At 43.4% G+C, this 22,428-nt stretch overlaps 2 protein-coding genes across 2 annotated transcripts; both read left to right on the forward strand.

Annotated features, from left to right (window-relative positions):
• The first annotated feature begins 1,147 nt into the window (after positions 1-1,147).
• On the forward strand, positions 1,148-4,416 carry LOC121838769 (interleukin-1 beta-like). Its single transcript, XM_042331315.1, has 6 exons — positions 1,148-1,304; positions 1,586-1,637; positions 1,825-2,017; positions 2,406-2,576; positions 2,905-3,041; positions 3,594-4,416. Exons 2-6 carry the CDS (start codon positions 1,605-1,607, stop codon positions 3,822-3,824), a joined length of 765 nt encoding a protein of 254 aa, XP_042187249.1. The 5' UTR covers positions 1,148-1,304; positions 1,586-1,604; the 3' UTR covers positions 3,825-4,416.
• Positions 4,417-13,895: 9,479 nt separating this feature from the next.
• LOC121847916 (interleukin-1 beta-like) lies at positions 13,896-17,244 on the forward strand. Its single transcript, XM_042331312.1, has 6 exons — positions 13,896-14,052; positions 14,334-14,385; positions 14,573-14,765; positions 15,154-15,324; positions 15,653-15,789; positions 16,340-17,244. Exons 2-6 carry the CDS (start codon positions 14,353-14,355, stop codon positions 16,568-16,570), a joined length of 765 nt encoding a protein of 254 aa, XP_042187246.1. The 5' UTR covers positions 13,896-14,052; positions 14,334-14,352; the 3' UTR covers positions 16,571-17,244.
• Positions 17,245-22,428: the final 5,184 nt, after the last annotated feature.

Below are 22,428 nucleotides of genomic sequence, written 5' to 3' on the forward strand. Positions count from 1 at the left end.
AGGGAGGAAAGTGTAGGTACAAGGCCCCACAGTAAGTTGAAAGTGGTGGGTAAACATGATAAAGTCCCCCCTTATCTCAGCTCGCTGGTCACCATAGCATCTCCCACCTGTAGCACACGCTCCAGCAGGTATATCTCTCTAGTCACCCCCAAAACCAATTCTTTCTTTGGCCGCCTCTCCTTCCAGGTCTCTGCTGCCAATGACTGGAACGAACTACAAAAATCTCTGAAACTGGAAACACTTATCTCCCTCACTAGCTTTAAGCACCAGCTGTCAGAGCAGCTCACAGATTACTGCACCTGTACATAGCCCACCTATAATTTAGCCAAAACAACTACCTCTTTCCCTACTGTATTTAATTAATTTATTTATTTTGCTCCTTTGCACCCCATTATTTTTATTTCTACTTTGCACATTCTTCCATTGCAAATCTACCATTCCAGTGTTTTACTTGCTATATTGTATTTACTTTGCCACCATGGCCTTTTTTTTTCCTTTACCTCCCTTATCTCACCTCATTTGCTCACATCGTATATAGACTTGTTTATACTGTATTATTGACTGTATGTTTGTTTTACTCCATGTGTAACTCTGTGTCGTTGTATGTGTCGAACTGCTTTGCTTTATCTTGGCCAGGTCCTAGGAGAGGTTCATCCAGGGAGCCATACAAGCTAGAACTGCCACTGAAAACCATCTTAGAAAATAGCCCTTCTAAGAAAATAGCCGTTATCAACACTTTAAACGCATAATGTATGAGAAGTCCTATAGAAAAGGAAGTTATGCAAAGTATATTATAATACAGACATGTACATGTCTCTAATTGTAACTCCTTTTACGTAGTGTTGACATGAACAATATATAATATTTTGTTCATCCAGTAATATTGAGATCTGAAATACAATTTCTCAGGGAATCCTGGCCAAGAACAGCATGAAAACACAACATCAATTCTTTGAATAAAGTATATTGGCAACATTACAAAACAATTACACCCCATCCCCCCCATCCTGTTGGGTGTGAGTCCAGTATTTCATCACCAATGTCATTAAAAAATACCTTGTCACCCATTGGTCTGGTGAGACTAAACCATCGTCCTTCCTCCCGTGTGCGTAGAGGGGAATTTCTGGAGAGTGTGCCCAGGATGTATATAAGACATACAGGTTACCACATGTAGTCAGAAAACATTGGTTCAGAGAACAAGTTGGAACTCACAACAAGGACCAAGGACTAGAAACAAGACGTTAGTACCTACTATCTACTATCTACAAACTACAAAACAGCCAACTACAAACCTATTCATCCAGGTAAATGAAATGTAGAGTCTGTTTTTATTCACATTGGCAACCATAAACTTACTCTTACTGTACGGCTGACCAGGTATTATGTTGTTGATCTGTTGTGGCAGTCTTTATTTCTATATAGTGTTTAGTAAAAACTTTTATTTAGGACTAACTGTATATTGATTGCCTGTTTACACCAGATCTCTGAATGAGTTTTCAGATCTTGGCCATCTTTAAGCAACTGACTAAGCATGATACAATCTATGATGGACAGGAGTTTTAAAAGATCTGTTTTTATTTTCCAGATCTAACTACAAAGACAATATGGAATTTGAGTCAAACTGCAGTCTAATGAAGGTGAGTCCCAACTTAGACATGATGATAAGACAGACCTACAATATTCAGGCATGACAGACATTCAAATGTTATTATACAGTAAACGTTAAAACAGAAGAAAGGAACAAAACAAACCAACCACAATTCTCCATACACTGATGCAACAATGTTAGATGAATGTTAAATCAACTTTCTCTGTCCTGGTCAGAACACCTCTGCCAGTGTAGCATGGAGCTCCAAACTGCCTCAGGGTCTGGATGTGGAGATATCCCATCACCCCATCACCCTGCGCTGTGTGGCCAACCTCATCATCGTCATGGAGAGGCTAAATGGTGGCAAGGGGTTTGCCCTGGGAAGAGATGAGAGCCTGTTAAATTTCTTGCTAGAGAGCGCAGTGGAAGGTAGGTCAAAGATCACAGGACTGGATTAGAGGAGCCCCTTCGGGGCTAGCCTGGCCCCATGTCTGATTGTACTGTCTTGCTTCTGATGACAATGACCATAGGAGTTGACAAGACAGCACAAACAGAACGGGGTATTTTCAATGTGTACCACTATAATACCATTAGCTATCACCACTGGGCTATGTTCCAATGTTCACACTATAGAATACCACTTAGAATGCATGCCCAACACATTGCTTAATTCTAACTGGCATACTGCTAGAGTGGATATCTTAGCACAACTCACGGACTAGTAGTTCTGGAATTCAATCAAGCGTATTTATTCAATCATTCACTCATCTCCTACATGCTTTCTCCTCTCTCTCTCTCTCCTCATCAAAACATATAGTGTTGGAGTTGGAGTCGGAGCGCACTGAAGCCAGCAGCAGAGCTGCGTTCAGCAGTAAAGGAGAGTATGAGTGTAGTGTCACTGACTCTGAGAATAAGTGCTGGGTGCTCAACGAAGGGTCTATGGAGCTGCATGCTATGATGCTGCAGGGAGGCAGCAGCTACCATAAAGGTATGTTAACAACCAAGGCTCTGTACCAATTTGCATTTGTCTTAACATAGTGCGTTACATTTTGCCAAAGAATTTTGAGTGTGTTCTTTGGCGACCATAGATCATTAAATTAATGAAATTACAATTTACGTTGGGGCACTAAGCAGTGGCACTTCCTATGAATCTGAAATAATTGGAAAGGTTAGGTACATATGAGCAATATGAGATTCAGTGGAGAGGTTAAAACCAACCCCACACTGAGACTGACAGATAGGTAGCGTACTTAGTTCACAGTTGAGTTCTGATGAATGATGCTGACTGACTCTCTTCTCCTTTCCTCTGTCCTCAGTGCATTTGAACCTGTCTACGTACATCACGCCTGTCCCCAGTGAGACTAAAGCAAGACCTGTAGCCCTGGGCATCAAGGGATCCAACCTCTACCTATCCTGCATCACATCAGAAGGCACGCCCACCCTGCACCTAGAGGTAAATAGCACTACTACTGCTGAATATATTGTTATTCAGTATTGATAGATAGGATGATTGGCTGTTGAGGCTGGAGTTGTTTGAGTCAGACCTGGACCGTATCATGCACCACTTAGAGATGGCCATGGAGATGGTGTCTGAGCTGAAGAATGCTGACATCATCAACATTGTGTCAGAATCATATGTGGAATGTAAAAGGTTGAGTTGCAGTGTAATTAAAGGAAACTGCCAGAGAGACCAAGAGAGACCGACCCTGGTGAAATGTGACTGGGAATGGGATACAGCGAGGATGACTATTAATTAGTCCTGGAGAGTGACAGTGTGTCGGCTTGTTCCAACCAATGATGTGTTGATTATATAAGTCATTGGTTCCAACAGCCACAAACTCAAACCAATAGCCAGAGTAACATTTCTATCCACCCCTGGTGTATGACATTTGACCCCTGGTGTATGACATTTGACCCCTGGTGTATGACATTTGACCTTTAAGTCCGTTTTGAGTCAGACCATTGATTTTAACCCCTGACCATCTATCTCTCTCTCTCTCTCCAGGAGGTGGCAGACAAGGAGCAGCTGAAGTCCATCAACCATGAGAGCGACATGGTGCGCTTCCTCTTCTACAAACAGGACACCGGAGTTGACATCAGTACCCTGGAGTCTGCCCATTACAGGAACTGGTTCATCAGCACGGCCCTACAGCAGGACAACACCAAGATGGTGAACATGTGCCAGAGTGCAACTCCCAACCGCTTCACCACATTCACTGTCCAGCGCCACAACTAAGGTGGGTGCCGAAACGGACACCACAGATCTCTCATAGAGATCCTATATAATTCAATGTTATTTTTTATTTTTGTTGAACCTTTATTTAACTAGGCAATAGAGATTCTATATGTGATTCTATAGGACCTTTGTGGTCAGGGCTGGATTGTCACTGTCTGTACGTCTAAAGATTAGGTGTATGTTTGTAAGACACAATAACTTCTTCAGGTTGTATGTATGTGTGTGTGTGTGTGTGTGTGTGTGTGTGTGTGTGTACTACTAGAGCAATTCACCATTGTGGTGTATTGACTTGGTCAAATTTTACCACAAGATGGCGCCGTTGAGTCAGATTGTGGCAAGCGCCCATGATATTTATTATACCGTATTTATTGCTGAAAGCCAAAATGAACGTATTGCTTACTGTAATTACATTTCTACTAATCATAATATTGATCTACTATTTATTCATGTATTTATATTTCAGTGATTATACTTATTTATTATTGTATTTATTTGTCAATATGTTGATGTTGCACTTATTCATTGATGCATGCAAACATTTGAATTGTCCTACATATGTGCTCTTTTGAATAAATATTCAAATGGAAATTGATATTCTCTGTCATTGATTATTATGGTTGGCTACTGTAATAACATGGTTATTGGAAGAACAATGTGAAGAGTCAGACAACATCCATCAAATACCAGAACCATAACAAGAACAAATATGAGAGGTATACCTACATTATACCAGTAATAATAATAATAATAATAATAAACTACTTTAAAGTACTACTTCAGGAGTTTTCTGGGGTATCTGTACTTCAGTACTTATATTTTTGACAACTTTTCCTTTTACTTCAATACATTCCTAACGAAAATACTGTACCTTTTTACTCCATACATACATTTTCCCTGACACCCAAAAGTACTTGTTACATTTTGAAAATTTAGCAGGACTGGAAAATGGTCCAATTCACTCACTTATCAAGAGAACATCCAGGCTCTTAAATATCCTAATGTTGAGATGGAATTGTTCATCAGTAAAGCAGACGCCAAGGGATTAGTAAGAACAGAGGTTACAAATGAGTGGCAAGAGTTGTGGAACAGGAAGTAAGGGAAGACACCTGTATAAGATCCAGGAAAAGGTGGTGGCAGGGGGTCCTCAGGCCAAGAGAGAAGGGAGGAAAGTGTAGGTACAAGGCTGAGACTGGGACACACAAGGCTGAGACTGGGACACACAAGGCTGAGACTGGGACACACAAGGCTGAGACTGGGACACACAAGGCTGAGCCTGGGACACACAAGGCTGAGACTGGGACACACAAGGCTGAGACTGGGACACACACGGCTGAGACTGGGACACACAAGGCTCAGACTGGGACACACAAGGCTGAGACTGGGACACACAAGGCTGAGACTGGGACACACAAGGCTGAGACTGGGACACACAAGGCTCAACAGTAAGTTGAAAGTGGTGGGGAAACATGATCATCGTCACACCTCTCAGATGGAGACAGTGGAACATGTTCTCTTTCAGTGCCAGAAATACATGAGACAAAGGGAGCTGTTGTAATTAGATTTGAGGAGTAATGAGTTTGAAGAGCCTGGATTAAGTGAACTGCTGGGGAAATCTTCAGGGGATGATTTGAAATCCTACCCAATAATCTCGTCTCCCTAACGAAACTAAATACATAATTAAAAACTACATCACCCAAAGATTTCCCCAAAAATGCACTTAATCCTGGCTCTTCAACCCCACTACTCCTCAAATCTAATAACAATCGCTCCCTTTGTCTCATATTTCTGGCACTGAAATAGAACATGTTCCATCATCTCCTCCTGACAATGATCACACCTCCCAGTCAGATGTTCCCCACCACTTTCAATGTTACCATCCATATAAAACCTACAGAATTAAAAGAAGCATTGGAGTAGCTGTCTGATTGGGCGTGGGGTTTGTTTTCAAATATTTGAACGAGCCAATGGGAGAAGAGTGGCGTTGCCCCGGCAATTTCAAAACAGACCACGAAATAGATGAAGTCGGTTTGTTTATGTTAGCTCGCTAGCAAACCATAACTTGTGTTCCACTAAAATAGCGAAAAATTTAGCTAGCTACACTAAAATAACATGTCTCAAGTGACTAGATTACAAATAGCAATGGACGCGGAAGAAATTGTTGCCCAACTTAACAGAAAAGGTATGGTGTAGCTAACGTTAACTAATATTCCGCTAGCTTGTTAGCAGGCTTCTTCAGCTTACTAACTATAGTTGTCGTTAGTCATAATACAATGTAAACAATACGTTTTTTATTTACCATTCGGTCAAGTTACAGTAGAAAAACTAGATATAGGCTAGGGTACACACTAACGTTAGCTTAGTTCAGAGGAAACTTAAGGAGTCTTTTGGGACATTGGGCTGTCTTATTGACTCCATAAACGGGTAACGTTAGCGTAACTAGCTAGAACCATCACCTGTTAGAACAACAATGTTGCAGGTAAGTTTAGTAGGAAAAAACAACCACATGATATCACAGTCATTTCAAGTGTAGACCCGTCCAGTAGCGGATTTAGGTATAGGTGACATGGGCAGCCGCCCAGGTCGGCATCTTGCCGGGGGCGACACGGGGCGCCAGCACAAAAACATTTGGAACAGTGACATTCGCGCGATCGGTTTTCTATCGCTCATTTGCACGTCGTGTCAATGATATCATGTCACCGTGTGGGACTGTGGGTCAGTTAACCTTGTGGAAGTGGGCGCCCTGATTCTAGTTTGTGAGCTAGGCAGGTTACTGCCTGGGAAGTTCTCACACTCAGAAGTACGAGATGGGGAGGGGGCGGTGGTGGTAGGTTGACCTCAGGTCTCCCCACTGGAAGTCTGAGGTAGGGGGTGGGGGTAGGTTGACCTCAGGTCTCCCCACTGGAAGTCTGAGGTAGGGGGCGGGGGTAGGTTGACCTCAGGTCTCCCCACTGGAAGCCAGCGCTAGGGGGGGGGTAGGTTGACCTCAGGTCTCCCCACTGGAAGCCCGAGGTAGGGTGGCGGGGTAGGTTGACCTCAGGTCTCCCCACTGGAAGCCCGAGGTAGGGGGCAGGGGTAGGTTGACCTCAGGTCTCCCCACTGGAAGTCTGAGCTAGGGGGCAGGGGTAGGTTGACCTCAGGTCTCCCCACTGGAAGCCAGCGCTAGGGGGCGGGGGTAGGTTGACCTCATGTCTCCCCACTGGAAGTTTGAGCTAGGGGAGCAGGGGTAGGTTGACCTCAGGTCTCCCCACTGGAAGCCCGAGGTAGGAGGGCAGGGGTAGGTTGACCTCAGGTCTCCCCACTGGAAGCCCGAGGTAGGGGGCGGGGGTAGGTTGACCTCAGGTCTCCCCACTGGAAGTCTGAGCTAGGGGGCAGGGGTAGGTTGACCTCAGGTCTCCCCACTGGAAGCCAGCGCTAGGGGGCGGGGGTAGGTTGACCTCAGGTCTCCCCACTGGAAGCCTGAGGTAGGGGGCGGGGTAGGTTGACCTCAGGTCTCCCCACTGGAAGCCAGCGCTAGGGGGCGGGGGTAGGTTGACCTCAGGTCTCCCCACTGGAAGCCTGAGGTAGGGGGGCGGGGTAGGTTGACCTCAGGTCTCCCCACTGGAAGCCTGAGGTAGGGGGCGGGGTAGGTTGACCTCAGGTCTTCCCACTGGAAGCCCGAGGTAGGGGGCGGGTGAATCTATCAAATAGCGAGCCTCTAACTTTGTACAGTACTAATGGAATTAGTCAAATCGGTCACACTACGAAATGCTACCAAATAAACCACAATTCATTCATAATACTGTGAATATATAGTTTCACAGACATATTGTTGCATTTTTTTCTGGTTTGTGTGAAATCGTTAAGAATAATATAAAACCAGTCTGCACACCACCAAGGTGAATTGGCTTCGTCATGACTCAGTGTTGTGGGATGAGTAATGTATTGATGCTCCAGTGCCAAATCAACACATATTTGTTTCTATTTGTCTTTGTTCTTTTTTTTGTCTTATTTTTGTATTTATATAGTTTTAAATGTTATGATTTATTTATTTGTGTTGTTCCAAATGTCTGAATAAAATGTAATAACTTCTTCAGGTTGTGTGTGTGTGTGTGTGTGTGTGTGTGTGTGTGTGTACTACTAGAGCAATTCACCATTGTGGTGTATTGACTTGGTCAAATCTTTCCACAAGATGGCGCCGTTGAGTCAGATTGTGGCAAGCACCCATGATATTTATTGTACCGTATTTATTGCTGAAAGCCAAAATGAACGTATTGCTTACTGTAATTACATTTCTACTAATCATAATATTGATCTACTATTTATTCATGTATTTATATTTCAGTGATTATACTTATTTATTATTGTATTTATTTGTCAATATGTTGATGTTGCACTTATTCATTGATGCATGCAAACATTTGAATTGTCCTACATATGTGCTCTTTTGAATAAATATTCAAATGGAAATTGATATTCTCTGTCATTGATTATTATGGTTGGCTACTGTAATAACATGGTTATTGGAAGAACAATGTGAAGAGTCAGACAACATCCATCAAATACCAGAACCATAACAAGAACAAATATGAGAGGTATACCTACATTATACCAGTAATAATAATAATAATAAACTACTTTAAAGTACTACTTCAGGAGTTTTCTGGGGTATCTGTACTTCAGTACTTATATTTTTGACAACTTTTCCTTTTACTTCAATACATTCCTAACGAAAATACTGTACCTTTTTACTCCATACATACATTTTCCCTGACACCCAAAAGTACTTGTTACATTTTGAAAATTTAGCAGGACTGGAAAATGGTCCAATTCACTCACTTATCAAGAGAACATCCAGGCTCTTAAATATCCTAATGTTGAGATGGAATTGTTCATCAGTAAAGCAGACGCCAAGGGATTAGTAAGAACAGAGGTTACAAATGAGTGGCAAGAGTTGTGGAACAGGAAGTAAGGGAAGACACCTGTATAAGATCCAGGAAAAGGTGGTGGCAGGGGTCCTCAGACCAAGAGAGAAGGGAGGAAAGTGTAGGTACAAGGCTGAGACTGGGACACACAAGGCTGAGACTGGGACACACAAGGCTGAGACTGGGACACACAAGGCTGAGACTGGGACACACAAGGCTGAGACTGGGACACACAAGGCTGAGACTGGGACACACAAGGCTGAGACTGGGACACACAAGGCTGAGACTGGGACACACAAGGCTGAGCCTGGGACACACAAGGCTGAGACTGGGACACACAAGGCTGAGACTGGGACACACACGGCTGAGACTGGGACACACAAGGCTCAGACTGGGACACACAAGGCTGAGACTGGGACACACAAGGCTGAGACTGGGACACACAAGGCTCAACAGTAAGTTGAAAGTGGTGGGGAAACATGATCATCGTCACACCTCTCAGATGGAGACAGTGGAACATGTTCTCTTTCAGTGCCAGAAATACATGAGACAAAGGGAGCTGTTGTAATTAGATTTGAGGAGTAATGAGTTTGAAGAGCCTGGATTAAGTGAACTGCTGGGGAAATCTTCAGGGGATGATTTGAAATCCTACCCAATAATCTCGTCTCCCTAACGAAACTAAATACATAATTAAAAACTACATCACCTAAAGATTTCCCCAAAAATGCACTTAATCCTGGCTCTTCAACCCCACTACTCCTCAAATCTAATAACAATCGCTCCCTTTGTCTCATATTTCTGGCACTGAAATAGAACATGTTCCATCATCTCCTCCTGACAATGATCACACCTCCCAGTCAGATGTTCCCCACCACTTTCAATGTTACCATCCATATAAAACCTACAGAATTAAAAGAAGCATTGGAGTAGCTGTCTGATTGGGCGTGGGGTTTGTTTTCAAATATTTGAACGAGCCAATGGGAGAAGAGTGGCGTTGCCCCGGCAATTTCAAAACAGACCACGAAATAGATGAAGTCGGTTTGTTTATGTTAGCTCGCTAGCAAACCATAACTTGTGTTCCACTAAAATAGCGAAAAATTTAGCTAGCTACACTAAAATAACATGTCTCAAGTGACTAGATTACAAATAGCAATGGACGCGGAAGAAATTGTTGCCCAACTTAACAGAAAAGGTATGGTGTAGCTAACGTTAACTAATATTCCGCTAGCTTGTTAGCAGGCTTCTTCAGCTTACTAACTATAGTTGTCGTTAGTCATAATACAATGTAAACAATACGTTTTTTATTTACCATTCGGTCAAGTTACAGTAGAAAAACTAGATATAGGCTAGGGTACACACTAACGTTAGCTTAGTTCAGAGGAAACTTAAGGAGTCTTTTGGGACATTGGGCTGTCTTATTGACTCCATAAACGGGTAACGTTAGCGTAACTAGCTAGAACCATCACCTGTTAGAACAACAATGTTGCAGGTAAGTTTAGTAGGAAAAAACAACCACATGATATCACAGTCATTTCAAGTGTAGACCCGTCCAGTAGCGGATTTAGGTATAGGTGACATGGGCAGCCGCCCAGGTCGGCATCTTGCCGGGGGCGACACGGGGCGCCAGCACAAAAACATTTGGAACAGTGACATTCGCGCAATCGATTTTCTATCGCTCATTTGCACGTCGTGTCAATGATATCATGTCACCGTGTGGGACTGTGGGTCAGTTAACCTTGTGGAAGTGGGCGCCCTGATTCTAGTTTGTGAGCTAGGCAGGTTACTGCCTGGGAAGTTCTCACACTCAGAAGTACGAGATGGGGAGGGGGGCGGTGGTAAGTTGACCTCAGGTCTCCCCACTGGAAGTCTGAGGTAGGGGGTGGGGGTAGGTTGACCTCAGGTCTCCCCACTGGAAGTCTGAGGTAGGGGGCGGGGGTAGGTTGACCTCAGGTCTCCCCACTGGAATCCCGAGGTAGGGGGCGGGGTAGGTTGACCTCAGGTCTCCCCACTGGAAGCCAGCGCTAGGGGGCGGGGGTAGGTTGACCTCAGGTCTCCCCACTGGAAGCCCGAGGTAGGGTGGCGGGGTAGGTTGACCTCAGGTCTCCCCACTGGAAGCCCGAGGTAGGGGGCAGGGGTAGGTTGACCTCAGGTCTCCCCACTGGAAGTCTGAGCTAGGGGGCAGGGGTAGGTTGACCTCAGGTCTCCCCACTGGAAGCCAGCGCTAGGGGGCGGGGGTAGGTTGACCTCATGTCTCCCCACTGGAAGTCTGAGCTAGGGGAGCAGGGGTAGGTTGACCTCAGGTCTCCCCACTGGAAGTCTGAGGTAGGGGGCAGGGGTAGGTTGACCTCAGGTCTCCCCACTGGAAGCCCGAGGTAGGAGGGCAGGGGTAGGTTGACCTCAGGTCTCCCCACTGGAAGCCCGAGGTAGGGGGCGGGGGTAGGTTGACCTCAGGTCTCCCCACTGGAAGTCTGAGCTAGGGGGCAGGGGTAGGTTGACCTCAGGTCTCCCCACTGGAAGCCAGCGCTAGGGGGCGGGGGTAGGTTGACCTCAGGTCTCCCCACTGGAAGCCTGAGGTAGGGGGCGGGGTAGGTTGACCTCAGGTCTCCCCACTGGAAGCCTGAGGTAGGGGGCGGGGTAGGTTGACCTCAGGTCTTCCCACTGGAAGCCCGAGGTAGGGGGCGGGTGAATCTATCAAATAGCGAGCCTCTAACTTTGTACAGTACTAATGGAATTAGTCAAATCGGTCACACTACGAAATGCTACCAAATAAACCACAATTCATTCATAATACTGTGAATATATAGTTTCACAGACATATTGTTGCATTTTTTTCTGGTTTGTGTGAAATCGTTAAGAATAATATAAAACCAGTCTGCACACCACCAAGGTGAATTGGCTTCGTCATGACTCAGTGTTGTGGGATGAGTAATGTATTAATGCTCCAGTGCCAAATCAACACATATTTGTTTCTATTTGTCTTTGTTCTTTTTTTTGTCTTATTTTTGTATTTATATAGTTTTAAATGTTATGATTTATTTATTTGTGTTGTTCCAAATGTCTGAATAAAATGTAATAACTTCTTCAGGTTGTGTGTGTGTGTGTGTGTGTGTGTGTGTGTGTGTGTGTGTGTGTGTGTGTGTACTACTAGAGCAATTCACCATTGTGGTGTATTGACTTGGTCAAATCTTTCCACAAGATGGCGCCGTTGAGTCAGATTGTGGCAAGCGCCCATGATATTTATTATACCGTATTTATTGCTGAAAGCCAAAATGAACGTATTGCTTACTGTAATTACATTTCTACTAATCATAATATTGATCTACTATTTATTCATGTATTTATATTTCAGTGATTATACTTATTTATTATTGTATTTATTTGTCAATATGTTGATGTTGATGTTGCACTTATTCATTGATGCATGCAAACATTTGAATTGTCCTACATATGTGCTCTTTTGAATAAATATTCAAATGGAAATTTATATTCTCTGTCATTGATTATTATGGTTGGCTACTGTAATAACATGGTTATTGGAAGAACAATGTGAAGAGTCAGACAACATCCATCAAATACCAGAACCACAACAAGAACAAATATGAGAGGTATACCTACATTATACCAGTAATAATATCAGTGGTGTAAAGTTAAACTACTTTAAAGTACTACTTAAGGAGTTTTCTGGGGTATCTGTACTTCAGTACTTATATTTTTGACAACTTTTCCTTTTACTTCAATACATTCCTAATGAAAATACTGTACTTTTTTACTCCATACATTTTCCCTGACACCCAAAAGTACTTGTTACATTTTGAAAATTTAGCAGGACTGGAAAATGGTCCAATTCACTCACTTATCAAGAGAACATCCAGGCTCTTAAACATCCTAATGTTGAGATGGAATTGTACATCAGTAAAGCAGACGCCAAGGGATTAGTAAGAACAGGTTACAAATGAGTTGCAAGAGTTGTGGATCAGGAAGAGTAATGGAAGACACCTATATAAGATCCAGGAAAAGGTGGCGGCAGGGGGAAAGTGTAGGTACAAGGCCCCACAGTAAGTTGAAAGTGGTGGGTAAACATGATAAAGTCCCCCCTTATCTCAGCTCGCTGGTCACCATAGCATCTCCCACCTGTAGCACACGCTCCAGCAGGTATATCTCTCTAGTCACCCCCAAAACCAATTCTTTCTTTGGCCGCCTCTCCTTCCAGGTCTCTGCTGCCAATGACTGGAACGAACTACAAAAATCTCTGAAACTGGAAACACTTATCTCCCTCACTAGCTTTAAGCACCAGCTGTCAGAGCAGCTCACAGATTACTGCACCTGTACATAGCCCACCTATAATTTAGCCAAAACAACTACCTCTTTCCCTACTGTATTTAATTAATTTATTTATTTTGCTCCTTTGCAACCCATTATTTTTATTTCTACTTTGCACATTCTTCCATTGCAAATCTACCATTCCAGTGTTTTACTTGCTATATTGTATTTACTTTGCCACCATGGCCTTTTTTTTCCTTTACCTCCCTTATCTCACCTCATTTGCTCACATCGTATATAGACTTGTTTATACTGTATTATTGACTGTATGTTTGTTTTACTCCATGTGTAACTCTGTGTCGTTGTATGTGTCGAACTGCTTTGCTTTATCTTGGCCAGGTCCTAGGAGAGGTTCATCCAGGGAGCCATACAAGCTAGAACTGCCACTGAAAACCATCTTAGAAAATAGCCCTTCTAAGAAAATAGCCGTTATCAACACTTTAAACGCATAATGTATGAGAAGTCCTATAGAAAAGGAAGTTATGCAAAGTATATTATAATACAGACATGTACATGTCTCTAATTGTAACTCCTTTTACGTAGTGTTGACATGAACAATATATAATATTTTGTTCATCCAGTAATATTGAGATCTGAAATACAATTTCTCAGGGAATCCTGGCCAAGAACAGCATGAAAACACAACATCAATTCTTTGAATAAAGTATATTGGCAACATTACAAAACAATTACACCCCATCCCCCCCATCCTGTTGGGTGTGAGTCCAGTATTTCATCACCAATGTCATTAAAAAATACCTTGTCACCCATTGGTCTGGTGAGACTAAACCATCGTCCTTCCTCCCGTGTGCGTAGAGGGGAATTTCTGGAGAGTGTGCCCAGGATGTATATAAGACATACAGGTTACCACATGTAGTCAGAAAACATTGGTTCAGAGAACAAGTTGGAACTCACAACAAGGACCAAGGACTAGAAACAAGACGTTAGTACCTACTATCTACTATCTACAAACTACAAAACAGCCAACTACAAACCTATTCATCCAGGTAAATGAAATGTAGAGTCTGTTTTTATTCACATTGGCAACCATAAACTTACTCTTACTGTACGGCTGACCAGGTATTATGTTGTTGATCTGTTGTGGCGGTCTTTATTTCTATATAGTGTTTAGTAAAAACTTTTATTTAGGACTAACTGTATATTGATTGCCTGTTTACACCAGATCTCTGAATGAGTTTTCAGATCTTGGCCATCTTTAAGCAACTGACTAAGCATGATACAATCTATGATGGACAGGAGTTTTAAAAGATCTGTTTTTATTTTCCAGATCTAACTACAAAGACAATATGGAATTTGAGTCAAACTGCAGTCTAATGAAGGTGAGTCCCAACTTAGACATGATGATAAGACAGACCTACAATATTCAGGCATGACAGACATTCAAATGTTATTATACAGTAAACGTTAAAACAGAAGAAAGGAACAAAACAAACCAACCACAATTCTCCATACACTGATGCAACAATGTTAGATGAATGTTAAATCAACTTTCTCTGTCCTGGTCAGAACACCTCTGCCAGTGTAGCATGGAGCTCCAAACTGCCTCAGGGTCTGGATGTGGAGATATCCCATCACCCCATCACCCTGCGCTGTGTGGCCAACCTCATCATCGCCATGGAGAGGCTAAATGGTGGCAAGGGGTTTGCCCTGGGAAGAGATGAGAGCCTGTTAAATTTCTTGCTAGAGAGCGCAGTGGAAGGTAGGTCAAAGATCACAGGACTGGATTAGAGGAGCCCCTTCGGGGCTAGCCTGGCCCCATGTCTGATTGTACTGTCTTGCTTCTGATGACAATGACCATAGGAGTTGACAAGACAGCACAAACAGAACGGGGTATTTTCAATGTGTACCACTATAATACCATTAGCTATCACCACTGGGCTATGTTCCAATGTTCACACTATAGAATACCACTTAGAATGCATGCCCAACACATTGCTTAATTCTAACTGGCATACTGCTAGAGTGGATATCTTAGCACAACTCACGGACTAGTAGTTCTGGAATTCAATCAAGCGTATTTATTCAATCATTCACTCATCTCCTACATGCTTTCTCCTCTCTCTCTCTCTCCTCATCAAAACATATAGTGTTGGAGTTGGAGTCGGAGCGCACTGAAGCCAGCAGCAGAGCTGCGTTCAGCAGTAAAGGAGAGTACGAGTGTAGTGTCACTGACTCTGAGAATAAGTGCTGGGTGCTCAACGAAGGGTCTATGGAGCTGCATGCTATGATGCTGCAGGGAGGCAGCAGCTACCATAAAGGTATGTTAACAACCAAGGCTCTGTACCAATTTGCATTTGTCTTAACATAGTGCGTTACATTTTGCCAAAGAATTTTGAGTGTGTTCTTTGGCGACCATAGATCATTAAATTAATGAAATTACAATTTACGTTGGGGCACTAAGCAGTGGCACTTCCTATGAATCTGAAATAATTGGAAAGGTTAGGTACATATGAGCAATATGAGATTCAGTGGAGAGGTTAAAACCAACCCCACACTGAGACTGACAGATAGGTAGCGTACTTAGTTCACAGTTGAGTTCTGATGAATGATGCTGACTGACTCTCTTCTCCTTTCCTCTGTCCTCAGTGCATTTGAACCTGTCTACGTACATCACGCCTGTCCCCAGTGAGACTAAAGCAAGACCTGTAGCCCTGGGCATCAAGGGATCCAACCTCTACCTATCCTGCATCACATCAGAAGGCACGCCCACCCTGCACCTAGAGGTAAATAGCACTACTACTGCTGAATATATTGTTATTCAGTATTGATAGATAGGATGATTGGCTGTTGAGGCTGGAGTTGTTTGAGTCAGACCTGGACCGTATCATGCACCACTTAGAGATGGCCATGGAGATGGTGTCTGAGCTGAAGAATGCTGACATCATCAACATTGTGTCAGAATCATATGTGGAATGTAAAAGGTTGAGTTGCAGTGTAATTAAAGGAAACTGCCAGAGAGACCAAGAGAGACCGACCCTGGTGAAATGTGACTGGGAATGGGATACAGCGAGGATGACTATTAATTAGTCCTGGAGAGTGACAGTGTGTCGGCTTGTTCCAACCAATGATGTGTTGATTATATAAGTCATTGGTTCCAACAGCCACAAACTCAAACCAATAGCCAGAGTAACATTTCTATCCACCCCTGGTGTATGACATTTGACCCCTGGTGTATGACATTTGACCCCTGGTGTATGACATTTGACCTTTAAGTCCGTTTTGAGTCAGACCATTGATTTTAACCCCTGACCATCTATCTCTCTCTCTCTCCAGGAGGTGGCAGACAAGGAGCAGCTGAAGTCCATCAACCATGAGAGCGACATGGTGCGCTTCCTCTTCTACAAACAGGACACCGGAGTTGACATCAGTACCCTGGAGTCTGCCCATTACAGGAACTGGTTCATCAGCACGGCCCTACAGCAGGACAACACCAAGATGGTGAACATGTGCCAGAGTGCAACTCCCAACCGCTTCACCACATTCACTGTCCAGCGCCACAACTAAGGTGGGTGCCGAAACGGACACCACAGATCTCTCATAGAGATCCTATATAATTCAATGTTATTTTTTATTTTTGTTGAACCTTTATTTAACTAGGCAATAGAGATTCTATATGTGATTCTATAGGACCTTTGTGGTCAGGGCTGGATTGTCACTGTCTGTACGTCTAAAGATTAGGTGTATGTTTGTAAGACACAATAACTTCTTCAGGTTGTATGTATGTGTGTGTGTGTGTGTGTGTGTGTGTGTGTGTGTGTGTGTGTGTGTGTGTGTGTGTGTGTGTGTGTGTGTGTGTGTGTGTGTGTGTGTGTGTGTGTGTGTGTGTGTGTGTGTGTGTGTGCTACTAGAGCAATTCACCATTGTGGTGTATTGACTTGGTCAAATTTTACCACAAGATGGCGCCGTTGAGTCAGATTGTGGCAAGCGCCCATGATATTTATTATACCGTATTTATTGCTGAAAGCCAAAATGAACGTATTGCTTACTGTAATTACATTTCTACTAATCATAATATTGATCTACTATTTATTCATGTATTTATATTTCAGTGATTATACTTATTTATTATTGTATTTATTTGTCAATATGTTGATGTTGCACTTATTCATTGATGCATGCAAACATTTGAATTGTCCTACATATGTGCTCTTTTGAATAAATATTCAAATGGAAATTGATATTCTCTGTCATTGATTATTATGGTTGGCTACTGTAATAACATGGTTATTGGAAGAACAATGTGAAGAGTCAGACAACATCCATCAAATACCAGAACCATAACAAGAACAAATATGAGAGGTATACCTACATTATACCAGTAATAATAATAATAATAATAATAAACTACTTTAAAGTACTACTTCAGGAGTTTTCTGGGGTATCTGTACTTCAGTACTTATATTTTTGACAACTTTTCCTTTTACTTCAATACATTCCTAACGAAAATACTGTACCTTTTTACTCCATACATACATTTTCCCTGACACCCAAAAGTACTTGTTACATTTTGAAAATTTAGCAGGACTGGAAAATGGTCCAATTCACTCACTTATCAAGAGAACATCCAGGCTCTTAAATATCCTAATGTTGAGATGGAATTGTTCATCAGTAAAGCAGACGCCAAGGGATTAGTAAGAACAGAGGTTACAAATGAGTGGCAAGAGTTGTGGAACAGGAAGTAAGGGAAGACACCTGTATAAGATCCAGGAAAAGGTGGTGGCAGGGGGTCCTCAGACCAAGAGAGAAGGGAGGAAAGTGTAGGTACAAGGCTGAGACTGGGACACACAAGGCTGAGACTGGGACACACAAGGCTGAGACTGGGACACACAAGGCTGAGCCTGGGACACACAAGGCTGAGACTGGGACACACAAGGCTGAGACTGGGACACACACGGCTGAGACTGGGACACACAAGGCTGAGACTGGGACACACAAGGCTGAGACTGGGACACACAAGGCTGAGACTGGGACACACAAGGCTGAGCCTGGGACACACAAGGCTGAGACTGGGACACACAAGGCTGAGACTGGGACACACACGGCTGAGACTGGGACACACAAGGCTCAGACTGGGACACACAAGGCTGAGACTGGGACACACAAGGCTGAGACTGGGACACACAAGGCTGAGACTGGGACACACAAGGCTGAGACTGGGACACACAAGGCTGAGACTGGGACACACAAGGCTGAGACTGGGACACACAAGGCTCAGACTGGGACACACAAGGCTCAACAGTAAGTTGAAAGTGGTGGGGAAACATGATCATCGTCACACCTCTCAGATGGAGACAGTGGAACATGTTCTCTTTCAGTGCCAGAAATACATGAGACAAAGGGAGCTGTTGTAATTAGATTTGAGGAGTAATGAGTTTGAAGAGCCTGGATTAAGTGAACTGCTGGGGAAATCTTCAGGGGATGATTTGAAATCCTACCCAATAATCTCGTCTCCCTAACGAAACTAAATACATAATTAAAAACTACATCACCCAAAGATTTCCCCAAAAATGCACTTAATCCTGGCTCTTCAACCCCACTACTCCTCAAATCTAATAACAATCGCTCCCTTTGTCTCATATTTCTGGCACTGAAATAGAACATGTTCCATCATCTCCTCCTGACAATGATCACACCTCCCAGTCAGATGTTCCCCACCACTTTCAATGTTACCATCCATATAAAACCTACAGAATTAAAAGAAGCATTGGAGTAGCTGTCTGATTGGGCGTGGGGTTTGTTTTCAAATATTTGAACGAGCCAATGGGAGAAGAGTGGCGTTGCCCCGGCAATTTCAAAACAGACCACGAAATAGATGAAGTCGGTTTGTTTATGTTAGCTCGCTAGCAAACCATAACTTGTGTTCCACTAAAATAGCGAAAAATTTAGCTAGCTACACTAAAATAACATGTCAAGTGACTAGATTACAAATAGCAATGGACGCGGAAGAAATTGTTGCCCAACTTAACAGAAAAGGTATGGTGTAGCTAACGTTAACTAATATTCCGCTAGCTTGTTAGCAGGCTTCTTCAGCTTACTAACTATAGTTGTCGTTAGTCATAATACAATGTAAACAATACGTTTTTTATTTACCATTCGGTCAAGTTACAGTAGAAAAACTAGATATAGGCTAGGTACACACTAACGTTAGCTTAGTTCAGAGGAAACTTAAGGAGTCTTTTGGGACATTGGGCTGTCTTATTGACTCCATAAACGGGTAACGTTAGCGTAACTAGCTAGAACCATCACCTGTTAGAACAACAATGTTGCAGGTAAGTTTAGTAGGAAAAAACAACCACATGATATCACAGTCATTTCAAGTGTAGACCCGTCCAGTAGCGGATTTAGGTATAGGTGACATGGGCAGCCGCCCAGGTCGGCATCTTGCCGGGGGCGACACGGGGCGCCAGCACAAAAACATTTGGAACAGTGACATTCGCGCGATCGGTTTTCTATCGCTCATTTGCACGTCGTGTCAATGATATCATGTCACCGTGTGGGACTGTGGGTCAGTTAACCTTGTGGAAGTGGGCGCCCTGATTCTAGTTTGTGAGCTAGGCAGGTTACTGCCTGGGAAGTTCTCACACTCAGAAGTACGAGATGGGGAGGGGGGCGGTGGTAGGTTGACCTCAGGTCTCCCCACTGGAAGTCTGAGGTAGGGGGTGGGGGTAGGTTGACCTCAGGTCTCCCCACTGGAAGTCAGCGCTAGGGGGCGGGGGTAGGTTGACCTCAGGTCTCCCCACTGGAAGCCCGAGGTAGGGTGGCGGGGTAGGTTGACCTCAGGTCTCCCCACTGGAAGCCCGAGGTAGGGGGCAGGGGTAGGTTGACCTCAGGTCTCCCCACTGGAAGTCTGAGCTAGGGGGCAGGGGTAGGTTGACCTCAGGTCTCCCCACTGGAAGCCAGCGCTAGGGGGCGGGGGTAGGTTGACCTCATGTCTCCCCACTGGAAGTCTGAGCTAGGGGAGCAGGGGTAGGTTGACCTCAGGTCTCCCCACTGGAAGTCTGAGGTAGGGGGCAGGGGTAGGTTGACCTCAGGTCTCCCCACTGGAAGCCCGAGGTAGGAGGGCAGGGGTAGGTTGACCTCAGGTCTCCCCACTGGAAGCCCGAGGTAGGGGGCGGGGGTAGGTTGACCTCAGGTCTCCCCACTGGAAGTCTGAGCTAGGGGGCAGGGGTAGGTTGACCTCAGGTCTCCCCACTGGAAGCCAGCGCTAGGGGGCGGGGGGGTAGGTTGACCTCAGGTCTCCCCACTGGAAGCCTGAGGTAGGGGGCGGGGTAGGTTGACCTCAGGTCTCCCCACTGGAAGCCAGCGCTAGGGGGCGGGGGTAGGTTGACCTCAGGTCTCCCCACTGGAAGCCTGAGGTAGGGGGCGGGGTAGGTTGACCTCAGGTCTCCCCACTGGAAGCCTGAGGTAGGGGCGGGTAGGTTGACCTCAGGTCTTCCCACTGGAAGCCCGAGGTAGGGGGCGGGTGAATCTATCAAATAGCGAGCCTCTAACTTTGTACAGTACTAATGGAATTAGTCAAATCGGTCACACTACGAAATGCTACCAAATAAACCACAATTCATTCATAATACTGTGAATATATAGTTTCACAGACATATTGTTGCATTTTTTTCTGGTTTGTGTGAAATCGTTAAGAATAATATAAAACCAGTCTGCACACCACCAAGGTGAATTGGCTTCGTCATGACTCAGTGTTGTGGGATGAGTAATGTATTGATGCTCCAGTGCCAAATCAACACATATTTGTTTCTATTTGTCTTTGTTCTTTTTTTTGTCTTATTTTTGTATTTATATAGTTTTAAATGTTATGATTTATTTATTTGTGTTGTTCCAAATGTCTGAATAAAATGTAATAACTTCTTCAGGTTGTGTGTGTGTGTGTGTGTGTGTGTGTGTGTGTGTGTGTACTACTAGAGCAATTCACCATTGTGGTGTATTGACTTGGTCAAATCTTTCCACAAGATGGCGCCGTTGAGTCAGATTGTGGCAAGCACCCATGATATTTATTGTACCGTATTTATTGCTGAAAGCCAAAATGAACGTATTGCTTACTGTAATTACATTTCTACTAATCATAATATTGATCTACTATTTATTCATGTATTTATATTTCAGTGATTATACTTATTTATTATTGTATTTATTTGTCAATATGTTGATGTTGCACTTATTCATTGATGCATGCAAACATTTGAATTGTCCTACATATGTGCTCTTTTGAATAAATATTCAAATGGAAATTGATATTCTCTGTCATCGATTATTATGGTTGGCTACTGTAATAACATGGTTATTGGAAGAACAATGTGAAGAGTCAGACAACATCCATCAAATACCAGAACCATAACAAGAACAAATATGAGAGGTATACCTACATTATACCAGTAATAATATCAGTGGTGTAAAGTTAAACTACTTTAAAGTACTACTTAAGGAGTTTTCTGGGGTATCTGTACTTCAGTACTTATATTTTTGACAACTTTTCCTTTTACTTCAATACATTCCTAATGAAAATACTGTACTTTTTACTCCATACATTTTCCCTGACACCCAAAAGTACTTGTTACATTTTGAAAATTTAGCAGGACTGGAAAATGGTCCAATTCACTCACTTATCAAGAGAACATCCAGGCTCTTAAATATCCTAATGTTGAGATGGAATTGTACATCAGTAAAGCAGACGCCAAGGGATTAGTAAGAACAGGTTACAAATGAGTTGCAAGAGTTGTGGATCAGGAAGAGTAATGGAAGACACCTGTATAAGATCCAGGAAAAGGTGGCGGCAGGGGGGAAGGGAGGAAAGTGTAGGTACAAGGCCCCACAGTAAGTTGAAAGTGGTGGGTAAACATGATAAAGTCCCCCCTTATCTCAGCTCGCTGGTCACCATAGCATCTCCCACCTGTAGCACACGCTCCAGCAGGTATTTCTCTCTAGTCACCCCCAAAACCAATTCTTTCTTTGGCCGCCTCTCCTTCCAGGTCTCTGCTGCCAATGACTGGAACGAACTACAAAAATCTCTGAAACTGGAAACACTTATCTCCCTCACTAGCTTTAAGCACCAGCTGTCAGAGCAGCTCACAGATTACTGCACCTGTACATAGCCCACCTATAATTTAGCCAAAACAACTACCTCTTTCCCTACTGTATTTAATTTATTTATTTATTTTGCTCCTTTGCACCCCATTATTTTTATTTCTACTTTGCACATTCTTCCATTGCAAATCTACCATTCCAGTGTTTTACTTGCTATATTGTATTTACTTTGCCACCATGGCCTTTTTTTTTCCTTTACCTCCCTTATCTCACCTTATTTGCTCACATCGTATATAGACTTGTTTATACTGTATTATTGACTGTATGTT

This window comes from Oncorhynchus tshawytscha, linkage group LG12 (genome assembly GCF_018296145.1).
Source record: "Oncorhynchus tshawytscha isolate Ot180627B linkage group LG12, Otsh_v2.0, whole genome shotgun sequence".
Lineage (NCBI taxonomy): Eukaryota > Metazoa > Chordata > Actinopteri > Salmoniformes > Salmonidae > Oncorhynchus > Oncorhynchus tshawytscha.

Bases quoted from the DNA above. Each gene is read 5' to 3' on its own strand.
- LOC121838769 (XM_042331315.1), top strand. From the start codon at position 1,605: ATGGAATTTGAGTCAAACTGCAGTCTAATGAAG. The intron at 1,638-1,824 runs GTGAGTCCCAAC...TGTCCTGGTCAG, and splicing joins CAAACTGCAGTCTAATGAAG to AACACCTCTGCCAGTGTAGC. The intron at 3,042-3,593 runs GTAAATAGCACT...CTCTCTCTCCAG, and splicing joins CGCCCACCCTGCACCTAGAG to GAGGTGGCAGACAAGGAGCA.
- LOC121847916 (XM_042331312.1), top strand. From the start codon at position 14,353: ATGGAATTTGAGTCAAACTGCAGTCTAATGAAG. The intron at 14,386-14,572 runs GTGAGTCCCAAC...TGTCCTGGTCAG, and splicing joins CAAACTGCAGTCTAATGAAG to AACACCTCTGCCAGTGTAGC. The intron at 14,766-15,153 runs GTAGGTCAAAGA...CAAAACATATAG, and splicing joins GCTAGAGAGCGCAGTGGAAG to TGTTGGAGTTGGAGTCGGAG.